At 41.6% G+C, this 17,122-nt stretch overlaps 1 protein-coding gene across 4 annotated transcripts in view; it reads left to right on the forward strand.

Moving 5' to 3' along the window:
• Window positions 1-17,122, forward strand: part of rbfox1 (RNA binding fox-1 homolog 1) — a 417,007-nt gene that overhangs the window by 237,940 nt on the left and 161,945 nt on the right. For 3 of the 4 annotated variants that reach the window (XM_061223562.1, XM_061223559.1, XM_061223564.1), the window contains exon 3: window positions 1,209-1,250. In XM_061223562.1, coding sequence (XP_061079546.1) covers window positions 1,209-1,250 — 42 coding nt within the window. Of the gene's footprint in view, window positions 1-1,208; window positions 1,251-6,493; window positions 6,614-17,122 lie in introns of those variants that run through there. The other variant, XM_061223565.1, reaches the window with a different exon arrangement.

The following is a 17,122-nucleotide window of genomic DNA, read 5'->3' on the forward strand; positions in this document are numbered from 1 at the left end:
TTTGGATTTGTTCCTGATATTGCAAGATTTTCAGTAAAATATGGTTGGTTAAACAATATTTATGTCCGACAAATACGATAGACATTCATCCATTGCATTTGAGTCGAAGCGGAAAAAAAAATGCTCATAGAATCGAGCCCTCAATGGCTTTTTTCCGTCATTTCTAAAGTCTGTAGCGCTGCGATGAACGCCAGGGGTGTACTGATACATATTTGATTGAAACGACAGAGCTGTGCTCACCTCAGAAAGCATTTTGGTGGTGTTGTTGGGTTCACCACAAGGCCTGGCTGGTCAGCAGACCCCAGGCATCTGTGAGGCACCTCAGTGGCAGTACATGATTGAGCTGTCAGTGGAACAGAAGCATAATGAGCATTACCACGTTTTAATTGCCACGCCATTTGCCAGCGGATGAATTGGTGTCATTTATTGTACTCTAATGAATCAAAATAGTCACATTAAGAAGACATTATCTCGGTTTAATTGTTTGTTCTCTGTTCTAATATGCAAACAACATTGCAGTGTTTGATGGTCAACGAAAATGCCTTTTGAATATCCCATAATATTTTAATATTCCTTAAAAATGTACTCAGTCCAATATATTGAAAAATATATTATATTTACATATAATTAAATGGCAACAACAGCAGCCATTATGTGCCTGTTTACCAGGACTGTTATGAGCGATGGTCTCTTGGCATTAGGGGTAATGTGTTCGGGGCTGTTCTGATGCAGGTGCATCTGACTCCGTTATCTCTGTGAACTCTGCTGAAAGCAGTGTTTGCAAGCGGGCCCTCAGCTTGTTGTCTTGCGATACCTGTTTTTGAAAGATTCTGCAAACTACTGAATCTTTTCCTTAGCGTCTTTCCATGAGTTGCATAAAACAAGTGCGCATTCACCACCAGATTGGGCACCGTCATCTCCTGGCTCTTTTCATTCTGCAGTGCACAAGCTGGGCCATGTAGTCCTTTTGCCTGGGGCATAGGCTTCGTGTGGAACTGAGACAGGCAAACCACAGACAGTTTGAACTCGCTTTAATGTTGTTTTAAAGAAGAAGTTCCCTAAACTCAGTTTCCAGAAATCGCAACATTCTGCGTCCTGGCCATGTTCATCTGCCTGTGTCTATCATTGGCCGTCCATTCCTTGCAGGGGCACTGTCATGCTTTGTGCTGCAGATGTCATTTTAAATGTTGTCGTTTTTCTTTTGACAGATTCCAAGACCGCAAATGAGCTGTGACAGAGATCAGCTAAGGGTAAGTTTTTTCTTTTTTAGTTTTTTTTCCTTACAGTCCCCCCTTCCCTTCTCCCCCAACCCCCACCCCAAGCTGTTTGAGTGGAGCACTATGGAGTCCCCATCCCCCCACAGCTAGGATCAAGTTTTTTACCAGGGGCTGGATTGTGGCCCTGTATTTGCTATTCTAATTTTATTGAGCTTTTTCAATTTGAATGTTTTTGCCGTGTGGAGGTGCCATCAGTTTTCTCATTTTCGTGCAGAGATCTTTGTTTTGGTGAGGTTGCCACCAATAGCTTGAGCACATCCAGTCAGGTCAGGTGATACAGTAGCAGGTAAAAGAAATGTGCAAACTCACCGTCCTGTCGGTCTGGACATCTGGGCGGGACGAATATTCAAACCTCCAATCAGACGGTCAGTCTGGAGTCTCTTTCCGCAGTACTTGAATAATCAATGATTTAGCCATACCACTAATTGTTACAGTTCATTCACTTGTGTGGAGTGCCGTGCTAAGCTGTACTAATGCTAACATTACAATTGGGAGTTGTAGCGTACTATGCCACTATGCAAATGCTAAGATTGCAGAATTGGAAAGTAATTATAAGTAATATGTGTTAATCAGAAGAAGTTTTACTGTGCCTTGTTCCTTGGCTGGTCTCTTTTTTTTAGGATCTGCAGTGTGCCAAGCACACTTTATTTTATTTGATTCAGTCGATTGTTACGAGTTTTTCAAAGTTGTTTCAGTATTGCTGTCAAATAGATCTTCAGCTTCAAAGTATGTAGCTTCTTTTGTATACCGAAAAGTCGATGGGAATTAGAACCTTATTGCACATTCACCCAACTCTATTGGCTTTGTGTGTGCGTGTGTATGCATATGTGTGTGTATGCGCGTGCGTGCGTGTGTGTGTGCGCGTGCGTGCATGTGCGAAGCAATTTAATGATTAATGTGTTATAATCCATTCGATTCACACAGGGCCATCTTTACAGTTTTTCCCCACAAAAAAAAACAAACAAACGAACCAAAAAAAAAAGGCAGTTTATTTGTTTTTAATTTGCTTGTGCGGATAGTATGGGAGAAGGAGATGAATATGGCTCTCAGAGTAATGAGATTCTGCTAGCCGCGGGGTAGCTCAGCGCCTTGGCATTTTAACAACATCTTTCCTCTCAGTTCCCTCGTCTTCCTGTCCAGCAGTGTGATACAGGGCTGCTGCTGCTGCTGCTGCTGCGTTTGCTACAAGTTTGTGGGCTTGCACTTCAGGTCTGTTCAAGCATGTCACCAAACCTAGTAGCCTCCATTCACTTTTTTTATCAACTGATGCTCTGCTTGATCAAAAAAAAAATCCCTGTTAAAAAGAAATAATAATTAAATAGTGTAATGTTGCAGCGGTGGAGGCCGGGGTGGCTTCTGACATGCCTTTATGTGCTTTATCGTATGACACATGCAATCTTTTGAACATTTGAAACTATTTTTGAACATATGGGCCTGTCCGTACCATAAAACTGCTATTTAAAATGAAGTGGATTATTTCACAGAGCTGTATTAACTCGATTGATTGTGTACTACTCATTATGGTAAACACATTAACTAACATGTTCAGGGACTGAAAGATAAACCCTTGCTTGCTAATTTACATACAAATCGCTTGGTAACTGATATCGTTGAATTAGGTCTCTGATCAGTAAATATGCTATAATCCTAGTTGAGCATTTCAGACAGCAAGTAGTAACCAAGGATTTATAATTTATATATAATTCATTAACATAGAAAGTAGACATTGTGTAAATGTTTCTAATAATTGAATATACATGCATCATATCCATACTTTGTTCAATTTGTATGACCCAAGATTTTTTTATTTTTTTGTTTGTATTTACTAACTGTTAATACTTTGGGTTATTAACTAAAATGGCAAAACCATTGCAAATATGTATATGCTTGGAATATCCATTTACAGAAGGTACAATTACTTTATCAATGCACTAAGATTACCATTACTAAACGCTTTAATTCATTAAAGCATGAATTAAACATGATTATTTAAAAACCTTCAGACCGAAACACAAAGACCCAACATTGGTACTCCAAGGAGAACAGCTCTAGATGGAGGTAAATGGTTGAAGAAAGGAAAATGATACCATTACTTGCTGTCATTACTCTGTGTTGTGCTTTCAGATGTTGTCAATTCACAGCAGGAATGTGCATGCCTACATACAGTATATTCTGTTTGTCACAGTAACACTGCACTCCTTTGAGAATCATTTGAGATCGATTTTAAGTCTTAAAATCTTTTGCACACTGTCAATGCTGGTAGGCACACATACCACCATTTATACACCATTTTAAAGGGCAGATAATTCTGTGTTGGACAGCCCAGGCATTTATACTGTACATCAGTCCTTTGAGGGCCATTGACTTGGCTTGTTTTGGCACTTTCAATCTAGTGCTTTCCCTATGCATTTCTAATGCCTGTTTCACATAGCACCAATTATACATACTGCACACATTAAATGGTAATTGAGAGCTAAACTATTGATAATGTTTCAGAGAACGGCCCTATCATACCCTCTAAGCTCTGCATTTTGCTTCATAACTATCTCCAATTATACAACACATTTGCAATGTACTGCACATCTGAGACTTATTTCTTTATCCAAATAAAATTTGTATTATTCTCCATTATGCTGAGAGGAAAACGATACCCTGATGCGTCAAATCCCATGTTAAGAAAAACAGAGCTGAGATAGCTGGAATTTCTTTTTTAAAAATTTTATTTCCCTTTCCCAAGATAAGCTGGAGCTCGCAGGTAATCTTTTTTAGATTTCCCCTTCCTGTGGGGAATTCGACGGTTTTTATTTCTTTTTAATTCACGCTTCACTATAATATTTAAAAGTTGAAGTTTCAAATAACCTGCATGGAGAGACATGGATCTTCGCCATAACCTGCAGAGAGATTTTGCCGGTGATTTTGTAGCTGACCTGCACAGCAAGAATTTATGGGTGATTTTGTCGGAAACCTGCGAAGACTGAGTTTGTTGATGATTGTGTAAACCAGTGGTTCTCAAACCAGGGGTCTGAAGGGACCCCAGTTTATGCTCGTTTTTCCTTCCAACCACAATTACAATCCCCGAATTTTAGCCATCTGCAAATTTTTCTTAATTATGCTTTTCATGTTTTGAGGGATTATTTACCCTCTTAAGCCACATTATGTCAGAAATCCCATATAAAAAATAAAAGTCCCACATTCGCATTGTGCTCTATTGCAAACAATTGCATAGAGGGAGGTAAAAAATATTAACTGGTCAAATTAAAGTATGAGGTGAATCAGTAAGCGTCTAATTGGTGAGAGTGTGGACACATGGCCACTAAAAGTAGTATTTGGAGACCGTGTAAATGAATGAGCCAAACCTGCATTACAGTATGTTCAATTTCAGCAAACTATGTGTTCAGCATCCGTAATTGATCAAGAGATTGGCTGTACCAAAAGCCAGCATACCCAGGGGATTTTGTGGGTGGTTTGTGTATAACCTACATAGTGAGGGTTTGTGGGTGTTTGCGTGTAACTTACACATTGAGAGTTTGTGGGTGTTTGCGTATAACCTACACATTGAGAGTTTGTGGGTGGTTGTGTATAACCTACACATTGAGAGTTTGTGGGTTGTTGTGTATAACCTACACATTGAGAGTTTGTGGGTTGTTATGTATAACCTACACATTGAGAGTATGTGGATTGTTGTGTATAACCTACACATTGAGAGTATATGGATTGTTGTGTATAACCTACACATTGAGAGTTTGTGGGTTGGTATGTATAACCTACACATTGAGAGTATGTGGATTGTTGTGTATAACCTACACATCGAGAGTTTGTGGGTGTTTGCATATAACTTACACATTGAGAGTTTGTGGGTGGTTGTGTATAACCTACACATTGGGAGTTTGTGGGTTGTTGTGTATAACCTACACATTGAGAGTATTTGGGTGGTTTTGTATAGCCTACACATTGAGCGTATGTCGGTTGTTGTGCATACCGTACACATTGAGAGTGATATACAGTGAATACAGTATAACCTACACATTGAGAGTGATATACAGTGCATACAGTATAACTGCACAGGCAGAGTTTGCAGCAGTGCGGTGTGGATTGGGGCAGCAGAGCATCACACACTGAGCTCTCTGTCTGCAGCTGCAGCAGCAATAGCAGGGGAGAGTCAGTAGATGGCTGTATACCAGAGCCGTAGGATTGCTCCTTCCACTGGAGCCGAGAGAGAGAGAGAGACCAGGGAAGGCCTTGACCCAAGAGGCAGCAGGCAAGCTTTTATCAGGAGTGCTTGAAAGAGATAAAGCTCCTGGCAAGCACACAGCAACGTGAGCCTCCTGAATGCTCTCGTACACACAGGCACACGCACGTACAAACACACACGCACACACACACACACACGTCCAACCGTTCGCTTGTCTGTTGGCTCTCTTTTCTAATTTGCACCGGTTTTACATATCTAAAAAGAGGACTTAAAAACGTCTGTTTCATTTCCTTCTCTCAGATTTATTTCAGTGCTTGGCGCGGGGGGGGGGGTGTTTTGGAAGGGGTTGGGAGAGAGACACAGTCTATTTCGCCCCCGTACTGTACGTCCATCTCTGTGAGCATGAGAAGGATTCCTCTTCTGCCTCTGGGAAGAGAAGTGGCACCCCCACCCCTCGGTGAATGGCTGTCACCCGAGTGCGTGTTCATTCCAGCGTGCTGTCGCTGCTGTGCGGTGGTGCTGACTGTGAGCGTGTTTATGTGTAAGTCTCTCTCCCTCCCCCCTCGCCCCTCGCCCCTCCCTCCACCTCAGCATCCCCTGTCCCATCCCACGCCCCTCTCTCCCCCCCCCACCCCCACTCCACCCCACCCCACCCCACACCCCCAATCATCCCTCTCTTACTTTGCTGCACAGTTGTACTTGACTGCCTTGGCGCACTGATCTGCTCATTAAGCTAGCACGCCAAGAAGCACTACCTAAGAGAGGGCTGTCAGTGAGAGGAGGAAGAGAGAGAGAGGGAGAGAGCAAGAAAAAGAGAGAGAGAGAGGGGGAAAGAGAGATAGTTGGGGAGAGAAAGGAGGAAGAAAAAGACAGCAAGGAGCATTTTTCATAAGGAGGAGCTGCAACTGGAGTGACGTTCTAATAAAGCATTTTTGTATATGATATATATAATATATATACATGTATGTATAATACATGTATATATACACCCATACACATTTTTAAGGAAAACGAGTGCGTGTAGGGCAAGAAGTATTTTCCTGCTGGTTTCTGTGCGTCTGCTGAAGAACTTGGTGAAGTACCGTACAGAGATTTCTCTTCACAGCCTCGACTCAACCTGCTCAAGATGATGATGTATCTGTGGGTATGTAGCACTTAACGCTTTTCTCTGCCCCTGCGACGCGCGTGTGCACGTGTGCGTGTGTGTATGTGTGTGCGAGTGTGAGTGTGTGCGCGTGTGTGTGTGTGTGCATATGTGTGTGTATCTGTATGTGAAAGGGGAATGTCGATTAGTCGTGCGTAAGGCACTTAAGGTGACGAGAGCTTCCGTGTGTTTACTGTTGCATACCCGGCATAAAGCGAAGTGACGTTACCGTCACAACTAGGTGTTGCAAATGCAGACTTTAAAATGGCTGTTTTTCTGTTGATCACTCACTCGACATTTGGCATTGCTGCTCATTGCTTTGGTTTGCTGTGCTTTACAGTATGTGCAGACTGTGTGTACACTTGGTGATTTAGATGCAAAATATGCTTAAACATTGAACTACATTTCATTGCTTTGCTTTTGGATATGCTCGTGGTAATTAGCTGGATTATAATTTTCCAATTTTTTGTCCAAAATAGTATCATGAGTAAGATATACAAAATTAAAAACATTTTTTCTTTTTTCTGGAGGTGCTTATGAAATGTGGTACACATCTACATACTGTAATTAGATATTTTCTTCTAGGTTTTTTTTTTTTTTTTGATGCACGGCTGAGTTTCACAGTGAACTGCTTATTGCAATAAAATATGGCTTCTTCCCAGAAGTAGAAGTTTAACTTTGATGTAACTGTAATGAAGTGCAGTGACTTGGGAGTTGACTGAGACAAGACAATCAGAAAAAGTAATATTGCATGTGTCTCTCTTCACTGAGAACTGGTTTAATAACACTGTTTCGGAACTTCAGCCTAACTTTTTTATTTCTTATAACAGAATTACAGAGCTGTCTGTAAAGATGTATTGATTGTTAACTTTTGGGTTAAACGGTGACACCAGATCAAAACGTTTGTTTCAGTTCTCTCTTGTTATGGGTCGTTTGGTCTGCCGCCATGGCTGTATATAAATATTTACTTCAGATTTATTTTCTTATTTTCTTCTTCTTAGTCTGATTTAATTGCTTGTGTTGTGGTCTGAAGGCACTCCAGGCTCCTCTGTCTTTCAAAAGGTGAAAAGGCTTTTAACCAGCGACAAACTGACTGCTTCGGCAGGTTTGTGCAGCTGGCTTGTCGTGACGCTCACGCGTTGTTGTTGTGCTTTCTTTGTCTTTCTTCCTCCTTCTCCTCATTTTGAGCTGTGTGTTTTTGGTGTTTAGTAATTATAATATTGCGCAGTACTATTCCATAATGCAAACTCCACACATCTCCACATCGCTCAACTCTTCCGTTAAAAAAAGTCCAAACAGTGTTGTTGGTGAGGCTTTTTCTGCAGGAGGAGCAGCTGATAATACTTTTGAGACCTCGCCCCAGGTACACACACACACACGCACACACGTACATACACTAAAATAAACCGCTGTGAATTGTGTGGCTCATGCAGTGTTTCAGTATGTTCTTGAGGCTGTGCTGTTACACAAACATAGGGATCAGATTTTGGAAACCACCCCCAATCCCCCCCCCCCCCCCCCCATACGGTTTGTATTGCAAAGGAAAGTAACTACCGCTGCATATCGTGTCCCCCCAGCCCTACATGATGGGCCATCGTCTTGGACTGACAGATAGCGCAAATCACTGCCGGCGTGTAAAAGTATAGGATGTCTAAGGTCACCTGGTGTTGTTGCAGGGCTGACTTATTAGGGCTGTCAGCCGGGGTTTTCCTGTATTTATCGCGCCCGCGCAGTAATGTGGCACCGCGGTCCGTCTGCGTGATATATCTCCGTCTTCGGGGAGCGAGAGCCGAGGGGTCGTCTCCGCCTCGCCGTGCGCCGCGGATCGCTGTCAGCTCCCCACGCCCGCCTCTCCTCCACAGAGCGAGGCGCAGCTTTCCCCACGCCCGCCTCTCCTCCACAGAGCGAGGCGCAGCTTTCCCCACTCCGCGGTCAGGCTGCTCGCTCACGGTCTCTCAAAGCCCCGTATGGGTAACACGCTCCACAGAGCGCGTGTTTACACACCACAATTACATATTTCGCGTCTTCTCTTTAATATATGCCGTACATTTATTGTCTCCTTTTAAAGTCTTTGCAATGAGGGGGACATTTTGTGTTACACACTACAGTATAGTAAGCCTGTTATGTCTTTATGCAACAGCATTGTTCTTGCATGTTGGAGGGGGGGGACAAAGGAGGGGTAGTAGGCATATTTAAGAAAATGATTATTTTTGGAAAGGAAAGCGCTCCATTATGCATGAGGAGTTCGGATTGCAAAACGAGCTCTTTTTTCCTTGGGAATGTCCCTGTCAGAAAGCAGAACTGACCTCTTATTTTATAATGAAAGGCACTGGCTTTGTTTGCCATATCTCTCCTTGAAAACTATGTAATCATGCATTCCCTAATATGACTAAATCCACTGGAGGTTACTGTAAAGTAGGTGACATATGGAGTTCAGCTTTGCATTTTGTCATTTTCTCATTCTGTCTTCAATAACACAGGGCACAGGAAGAACCAAAATGGTGCTCGTTTGTTGAAATAACTTTCTGGCCACCTGTAAGGTGCACAAGCAGGGTAAGGGTTGTGGATTCCAAGCATTTGTACAGGCATTGTAGGAAATACTGAGTGTGTGCAGTGTTGAGTTTACACAGAATACACCCTCAGATTTTAATTCAAGTCAATACTTTGCTCATGTAATGGTGAATTTTTCATACCACATTGGAATGCTGCTTTCTTCCAACATTTTGTGACATTGGATGTGAACACCAAAAATGAGCAGTGTTTACGAGTAGGCAGGTCATGGCCTCATTCAGATTTAAAACTGAGAAAAGACAGGAAGGAAGACAGGATATATTACTGGAATGCCCATTTAGAAATTTGTGTCTTTTTTCTGAAATGGAATAGGCTAGAATTGTCTGTTTATTTATATTTTGTTCTAAGAATTTGTTAATAATAATAAGTTTGTATTTGTTGTATAAGTAGATTGCTACACATACACAAGGCTAAAGAATTATGTCATTAAACAATGCAGGCTTACTGTTTGGCTATGAGTTGTAAGGTAATTATGTAGCTAAATGTGCTGTGGCTAACTGAAGGGATAGAAACAACATGTCCTCAGTTATGTATGAGTGCTGCTTTCTGTGTCCTTTAACTTTAGCGACTCTTTATATTGAATATTGTATGAATAATGCTTCATTATTACTTTGTTCATTATTATTAATAATGATTTCTTGCTTTCATTGTTACCCTATAAACACATGTTACGACATGCTGTGATGGCAAAGAAAATAAAAATATAGCCAAAATATATTTTCACAACCAGTTATAGCAACACTTTATGTACTTGTGCTAAACTGGCACCTGCGCTGCTGTAATGGATGGCTTTTCCTTTGCTATTGCTATTGCTATTTTTTCCCCCCTACCTATCCCCAGCACAGCTTTAATATACAGACGAGAGTGACCCTTGAACCGAAAGCTAATTATCGATGTCCCTAGCGTTAAAACTAAACCACGTCTTCCCTTGTTGCACTTCAAAAACCGGGCCGGTTTCTTATGCGATTATAATTAACGTCACTCCCTGTCTCATCACAGTTTTCAGAAACGAACTCTTAATAAACCACCCACCACCCCCCCCCCCTCCTCCTCAATTACTTATTAATCTCAGCCGGGCTGATTGGAGAGATGTGAAGTCAGCCTGCATAATGGATCCTATACAGCGGTGTGCCATATGCATCTTTCCTGCCATAGGCCTCTGCCTCAGTTTAAGCCTGTTACCTGTGAGTCACTGAGCTAACGGAATGGCTAATGCTGCCACACCGTCTGTTGCTTTAGTTTGCTGTTAGCCTATGTAGCTTTTAGCTTTTAGCTTCTGCACTATGAGACAAAGGCCACTTATGTGTGTGACTGATGGCGGTTAGCCCTAGCTCGTATTCGAGTGTGTACAGCAGGGAAAAGGATTTCTCTGCAGCACCTTGGACAGCTCCATGCTCCAAGATCCAGCTTAGAGATCTGGGATATGCAGTACAGTTATTGCCGTTGTTTATTTATTAATTTTTTTGCAGGTTCATATTTTCAGCCGACTTAATTTTTGGCATTTTTTCTAAATTCTAACTTTCGGGTAGTTTGTGTATTGCTATCTAAAACTACATTTTTCATTTGTCTGAGTGTTCAAAAGCCGCAGAAATTATCAGGGTGTACTGTTTTGCGGAGCTGGATTATTTGATTGAGAAACTGTTATGGTTTTGCAGTTTTTTGAAGAAACAAAAAGTGATTTATTGATCCCCTGTTGGATACGTTGCACTGCAGTATCGTTTTCCGCTGGTTGTGGCAAAGATGAATGAATATTATTATAATAAAACAAGATACTGCTGCAGCAAAGTGCTGAAGCAATCTCTTTTCTGCTGAAAACAAAAACACCACTTTCCCCTTTATTCTGCCAGATACCTTCATATAGCTCATATCAAATTTAAATCACTCCAGGGTATTCATCCAAAGAACTAAATTCCCTAAGATTTCTCCATAATACCTTTTTTTATTTCTTTGAAGCAAGCAGGTCATATCTTGATTGCCGGCGAATAAATCTTACACGTTTTATGTGGTACTGAACTTTCAATCCATATTTCCTGGGATTCAATAATTCATTCGGGTTCCTAAAGTGAAAACATAACGTCTAGGGGAGGAAATGAATTAGGGACTTGCTTAAATCTGCTACACAAATACGGGGACAGAAAGCGCTGTGTTTCGATTGAACAGAGGCCACACTATAAAAAGCTTTCAGGTTATACGCGCCGTGCGAGCCTCAGTTGTGTCGCTCTCAATGTGATTCATCATGTGAAATGGCCCTAATGCATACACTGTTAATGCATGACATGTCACAAGCAAAAAAAGAACCCTTTAAATCCCGCTGTTGAGCAGGCTAGTGAAAGAGGGGTGTTGTCCTGGATTTGAATGGGTGCGGATTGTGAAAAAGTACTATTACCATGCTTTTGTAATTGTGGTAGCATTAACAGAAATGACAGCCCACCCCCCCCCTTTCCCCATTTTTCCTTTATTGAATGTTGTTTTGTTTAAGATTGATTTATTTCAAAGGCACACGGCTTGAACTATTCCCACCTGCATGGCTCTTGCGCCAAATGAAGGAGTGCAGTCAGCAGTCGGAGTGACTAAGAGTCCTCAGCAACTCTCCAGCAGTGCGGTGAACGAGAAGCTCGGCCATTTTAATGGCAGTGCCTCAATGCTATCACTAGACGACAGGAAGCCGCGAATCAGGGGATCCTCCAATGGAATTGCAGCAGCTGAATGGGCCCTCTACCCATTGAAGACCATGCAGGCACATAGAACACACAAGCTGGTCGGCGCCTTCCACGGCAGCCGATCGTAAAGCATTAATTGTAAAGCGCTTCGGAGAAAAGCGTTATGTAAATGCAGTCCATTTACCATTTACATACACCGTGTACTGGTGTAGGCAAGCAAGGATGATCGCTGATTAAACTCGGCTGTGCATTCCCGTAGGCCAACGCTGTCTATGTCCCGAAGGCCTCCCAGACTCCTGGGTATAATCCGAAAGGATGACATCAGCAGAGAGGTGGAGCAGCCCGCACCGCTCCCTCTCCACCTCTCCCTGCGTCACGGCCTGGCACAGTACCGGGCTGTTCTGCCGTTGATGCATTGGTACCTTCCCTGGGTTGCTCCAGTAAATCTCCAGCACTATAAATGGGATACAGAAAGTACAGGGCCGTATGGTGCCCTGGATACCCGTGTCTACCGAGCGAGTGAATACATCCTCGGCATAAAACATTCACCACATCTTTCCGTGTTAATAAGTTCTGTTAGTATCACAGTCCACAAAGATGTCCCCTAAATTTGTCGTTGTAGTGTTGTTGTAGCTGTGTTGTAGTGTTGTAACCAGCTTGTGTATATACAGTGGGAGACAAAAGCAAAGTGAATGTGATTGAAATGGTCAAGGTCCATGTCATGCAATAAAACAGAGTATGCCATTATCCAAAATGCCATTATATGGATCTGACTACCATATTGTATATTTTTAGATTATATTTCCGTTTCTCATTCAAGTGGCTTTTCCTTTGATTGAATCATTACTACAGATAAATGATTTTGTACAGTGATCCAGTGCTGCGTGGCTAGGATCCTATATTTTAAAGGAGCGGTGGATTAAGATCATTAGATGAGGCTTTAAGGCTGTAGTGCGCTACCATACGAAACGGTATCTTAACATTTATAATGGCCATTCCTTGACATTTCAAATTGCAAATTGAAAGCGTGCAGCACGATCACATTTCAACGAGTAAATCGGTGATCTTTCTTTGTTCTGGTTGTGTTTAACATAAATATGAGCTTTGATATAATTTTAGTTCTGTTATGCCTGTGGGTTTTCTCTGGGGAAGCTGGGTGGATGTTCATCCAGCTTCCTCTGTGGTCATCACAAATAGCTGCACTGCCGAATGTGCCGTTTATAGATGCAGATTCGCCTCCATCACCACACTCAGGAGGCTACACTGAAGCTCGGCAGCCATTTTACACCAAAACACTCACCCCACATCAGCTGAACCGGAGAAGACAGGCTTTACACAGTTGTACAGGAGGATTATTCGTACGTTTTTGAGAATTTTTGAGAATTTCCCAGGAAGTTACACCTCGGACACTTCTTATCCTTTGCCATGGGATTTTCAATTACCTCTGCCAGTCAGAATCCTGCTAAAGGATGTCATCCAATCAGGATTGTCTGAAGGACATCATCACCTTCAACACTGATGTTGAATAAGAAAGCCGGTGACCCTTCACCGGGTAACTGCCTTTAAACTTTGTGCAGTGGGAAGAGTGCCCTCTATTGGTACACCAGTGCCTTTAACCAGCAACCTGCTTTCTATTTGAGCCTCCAAATACCAAACAAATACATCCATCCATTTCAAGGTTTTGGAGGGCTGGAGCCTATCCCAGCATGCATTGGGTGCAAGGCAGAAGAAACCCTTGTACAGGGTGCCAATACATCGCACCAACCAAATATAGGCCCATTTTATTTAAACTGACCAGCAACAGAAGGCTGCTGATTGGTATGGCAGCTAACAGAAAGTTTTTAAAGATTGTTTGGCAATGGATTAAAATTCTAGTGCATTGGGTTACAGTGCGTGGACATGTGTAAACATTAGATTGTGTTTGTACACTGCCTGGATTCTGAATGGTAAATCTCATTATTGATATGCTTATTACTTCATTAGACTCCCTTTAAGACTGCAGAGTGCATATGGATTATTTAAAAAAATAATTGCAGTGAAGGATTGATTGTGCGTGACATTCTACTTGCCCCTGGACACACCAATCCACTACATTGTGTTCTTCGTGTAATATCATCTCTCCAAGTTCATCTTATCTTATCTCTCATTAAATTCCACAGGAACCAAAATGACTAAAATGTATAATAGGTGTTCAGCCCAAAAATTGGTTTTTGCACATCATGACTAAGCAATGTCGAGTGCAGTGTAATTCTTGCATTTATGTTAAGCCTTTGACAATTACTGCTTGCTGTACAGTTGTTTCTGATGTAGCAACCTTTCTCTTGGCTCAAAAACATTTCTGTTTGTCGTTTGGAAAATTGGTTTTTTGCACTCTTGCACATGAGAGAGAGCTTTCTGAAATATCATTAATGTGTGTTACAGTAGCATTATTCTGATATTGTTCTCTGATTGGAGAATCCCTTAACAATAAAAATCTTTAATTATTCCTGTACAAGTGTATATTTATTCAAATTTCAATAAATATCTGTATATTTAAGCTATTTTTTCGAGCCCTCACCTATATTATATGTGTTTTTTAGATCTTACTATGCAATTCTGCATTCTTTCTCATTAGCAAATTATCAGTTAGATTTTTCCTGGTCCCTGGAAATTACAATTTCGAGGAGTTCAATTAGGTATCACTGTTTTCCGGGTGCTTTTTCAGAAAGGAAAACAAAACAAAACAAAACTTGAAATGTCTCCAGCTCAGCCATCTGGTTTAAATATCACCGTTTGCACACTGCATATTGCTGAACCTCAGCTGATTGATATTGTTTTCTCTCCAGGAGGTGGTAGATGGCATTCATGTAGTGTTAAAAGCTACAAATGTAACATTTCCCGTAAGACTATTGGAGAATGAAGTGTATTGATGCTTTTGCTGTTTTAATTGAAGCACTGCTGCATTGATTCTGAAATGACCCTTCTGAAATACTTTTACGCTGTGTGACAAATCAATGTGTAACATTATGGTAATGAACAGTCTTGGCATTTCAAACACTTGCCTGTGTACTCGCCGGCGTTGCGTGATGTCACAATTCCCCGGGACACGCATCGGTCTCCCTCAGGCACCACCTGCCCCTGCCCGACTCCTCCAATGCCCCATGATGCACTGGGAATTAGGGTTCAAGGGAAGATTGAGTCTCTGACAGAGTCTCGTAAAAAATATCCAAAAAAAGAAATGGTCCTCGCTGAATTTAAAGGGCACGGTTCTAAAAATGCTTTACTGAGACGGTGTTTACCTGTTAAACCTATGCAGAAGGTATGATTTATGAAATCTTGGTATCTCCAACCAAGCAAGTTTCATCATTACATTCCCTGCTCCCCTCGGTAGGGCCGACCAGTTTATGTGTCCAGCCTGCCTCATTCAGCCCGCTATGAACCCGATGATGCGTTTGCTTTGGAGAGATAATTTGTGGGTATACCCTACCTACAGGAAGGAGCCTTGTTGCTGCTGCTGCACGCTGATTGCATGGGTGAATTATCCTCCGCTTCTGATTGCTCGGCCTTGTGCGCATACATTATCTCTGGTCAAGGGACAGTTGTGTCAGCTTGGGTCCTCCCAAGCCAAATGCTTCCTGTAAATAATTTTTTATTTCTTTTTTTAAAGTGAAAACGGGCTTCCCCCCTTCCTCATCTGGAATTCATGCCTATTATTAATTACCTATTTAACAGCACCCGGGGTTTTATAATGTGAGTTAATTAAGATTAATTTAAATCATTTTCGTCCGTGTTGTTTTTTCTGTCTTTTCTTTTTTTTTTTGCTCCCATGAGTGACTGCCAAGAATGGATAGTTGAGTAGGTGCACCAAATTGAAATTGGATCAGGTTCATAAAATTAAAATGTGGGTTATCAATTTATTTAATTATTAAATTATTTCTGTATTTTCCCTGAGACAATGCTGGAGCAATCCTTCATGTTGACTGGTATCAGCTGCTGCCCCGGCTCCTGCTCATCCCGCTTATTAAGGAGTGGTGCCACAATGGGACTCTCTAGCAAGCACGGCTAAGACAGCTGCTAGCCAGGGAAAGTCACTGTGCAGTGGCTGTTCTTCTCTTTGCGGTGGCCTCTGTTTTTACTGAGTGTCGCCCTCATAGACTACTGTACCGTATGTGCATTCGGCACTGCTCTTGAGAAGAACACCCAACTTTGAGATGCTTTTCATTTTGACTTCCAGAAAAAAAAAATCGTCATCTTCTGCGTATTTGCATCATATGTTGCCATGTCAGCATGGTATTCTTGTGTTTCTCCACCCTTACCCTTGTGTTACCCCTGAACAGTCAGTGTTGCCGGCCACCCTCATACCAAATTGGTGTCTGTTGCACCTCTATGTGTGAACAGCTTTGGGAAAATGGTAGAAATTGTATGTAATGATATGAATTGTTAATATCCTGAGAGTTGCAAACAAGTTTGAAATGCAAACAAGTGCTAATGTTTTGCTGCATTTCTCACTTTGTCTATCATTCAAAAACTTGGCTACTGGTTTTGATTTCTCCAGTATAATATGTTTTCACAGTTATACATGGCATTTATATCGGGTGACCGGTATGATAAAAGAAAAAGAAAACAGAAAATGAATGTATTAAAGGACAGCACAGTTAACAGATTTAGCTACACATGCGGCAGCGATCATCACTGGCACAAGGCGTCCATTGTTCAGGATGTTCTCAATGTTCTTTTCTCCACACTCTTGCTCAGGGTCTATTGCAGAGAGGCTTGCTGCTTCTCTACCTCATTTTCCAAAATAGGAGGCGACATGACCTCATCTAATACAGATTTTGGTAGCGCTTTATTTTACAGCATGTTAATTAACCAGTATTTACAGTACTAAGTAAATAGCAGGTACTTATTAGGTCACTGTTTTGATTTTAGAGGCAAGTACTAAAACATATTTACATAGTACTTACTGTAGATATGGTACTTACTGACTGTTTTATAGTATTTGCCACTGAAATCTAAGTTACCTGATAATTACACAAGTGGCAGTGTGCATACCCATTAAGTACTAGGTTAGTACTAGGTTACTGTGACCAAAATGTTACATCAAATTGTCCTTGGTGCCACACCGGTAACTTCTGTAAGCTAACTAGTTATAGTACGGAACTCCAGTGTGGGAAATTGACATGGACTCGCCTGTTATTTATTTTTGTTCATGTTTTTTCCCTGGCTTAGAAAGAAAAAGAAGACACTGACTCTTGGTCTCTCTTTCTAAGAGAAGCTCTACAATAATGACATAAATTGT

The sequence above is a fragment of the Conger conger genome, chromosome 16 (genome assembly GCF_963514075.1).
Source record: "Conger conger chromosome 16, fConCon1.1, whole genome shotgun sequence".
NCBI classification, from domain to species: domain Eukaryota; kingdom Metazoa; phylum Chordata; class Actinopteri; order Anguilliformes; family Congridae; genus Conger; species Conger conger.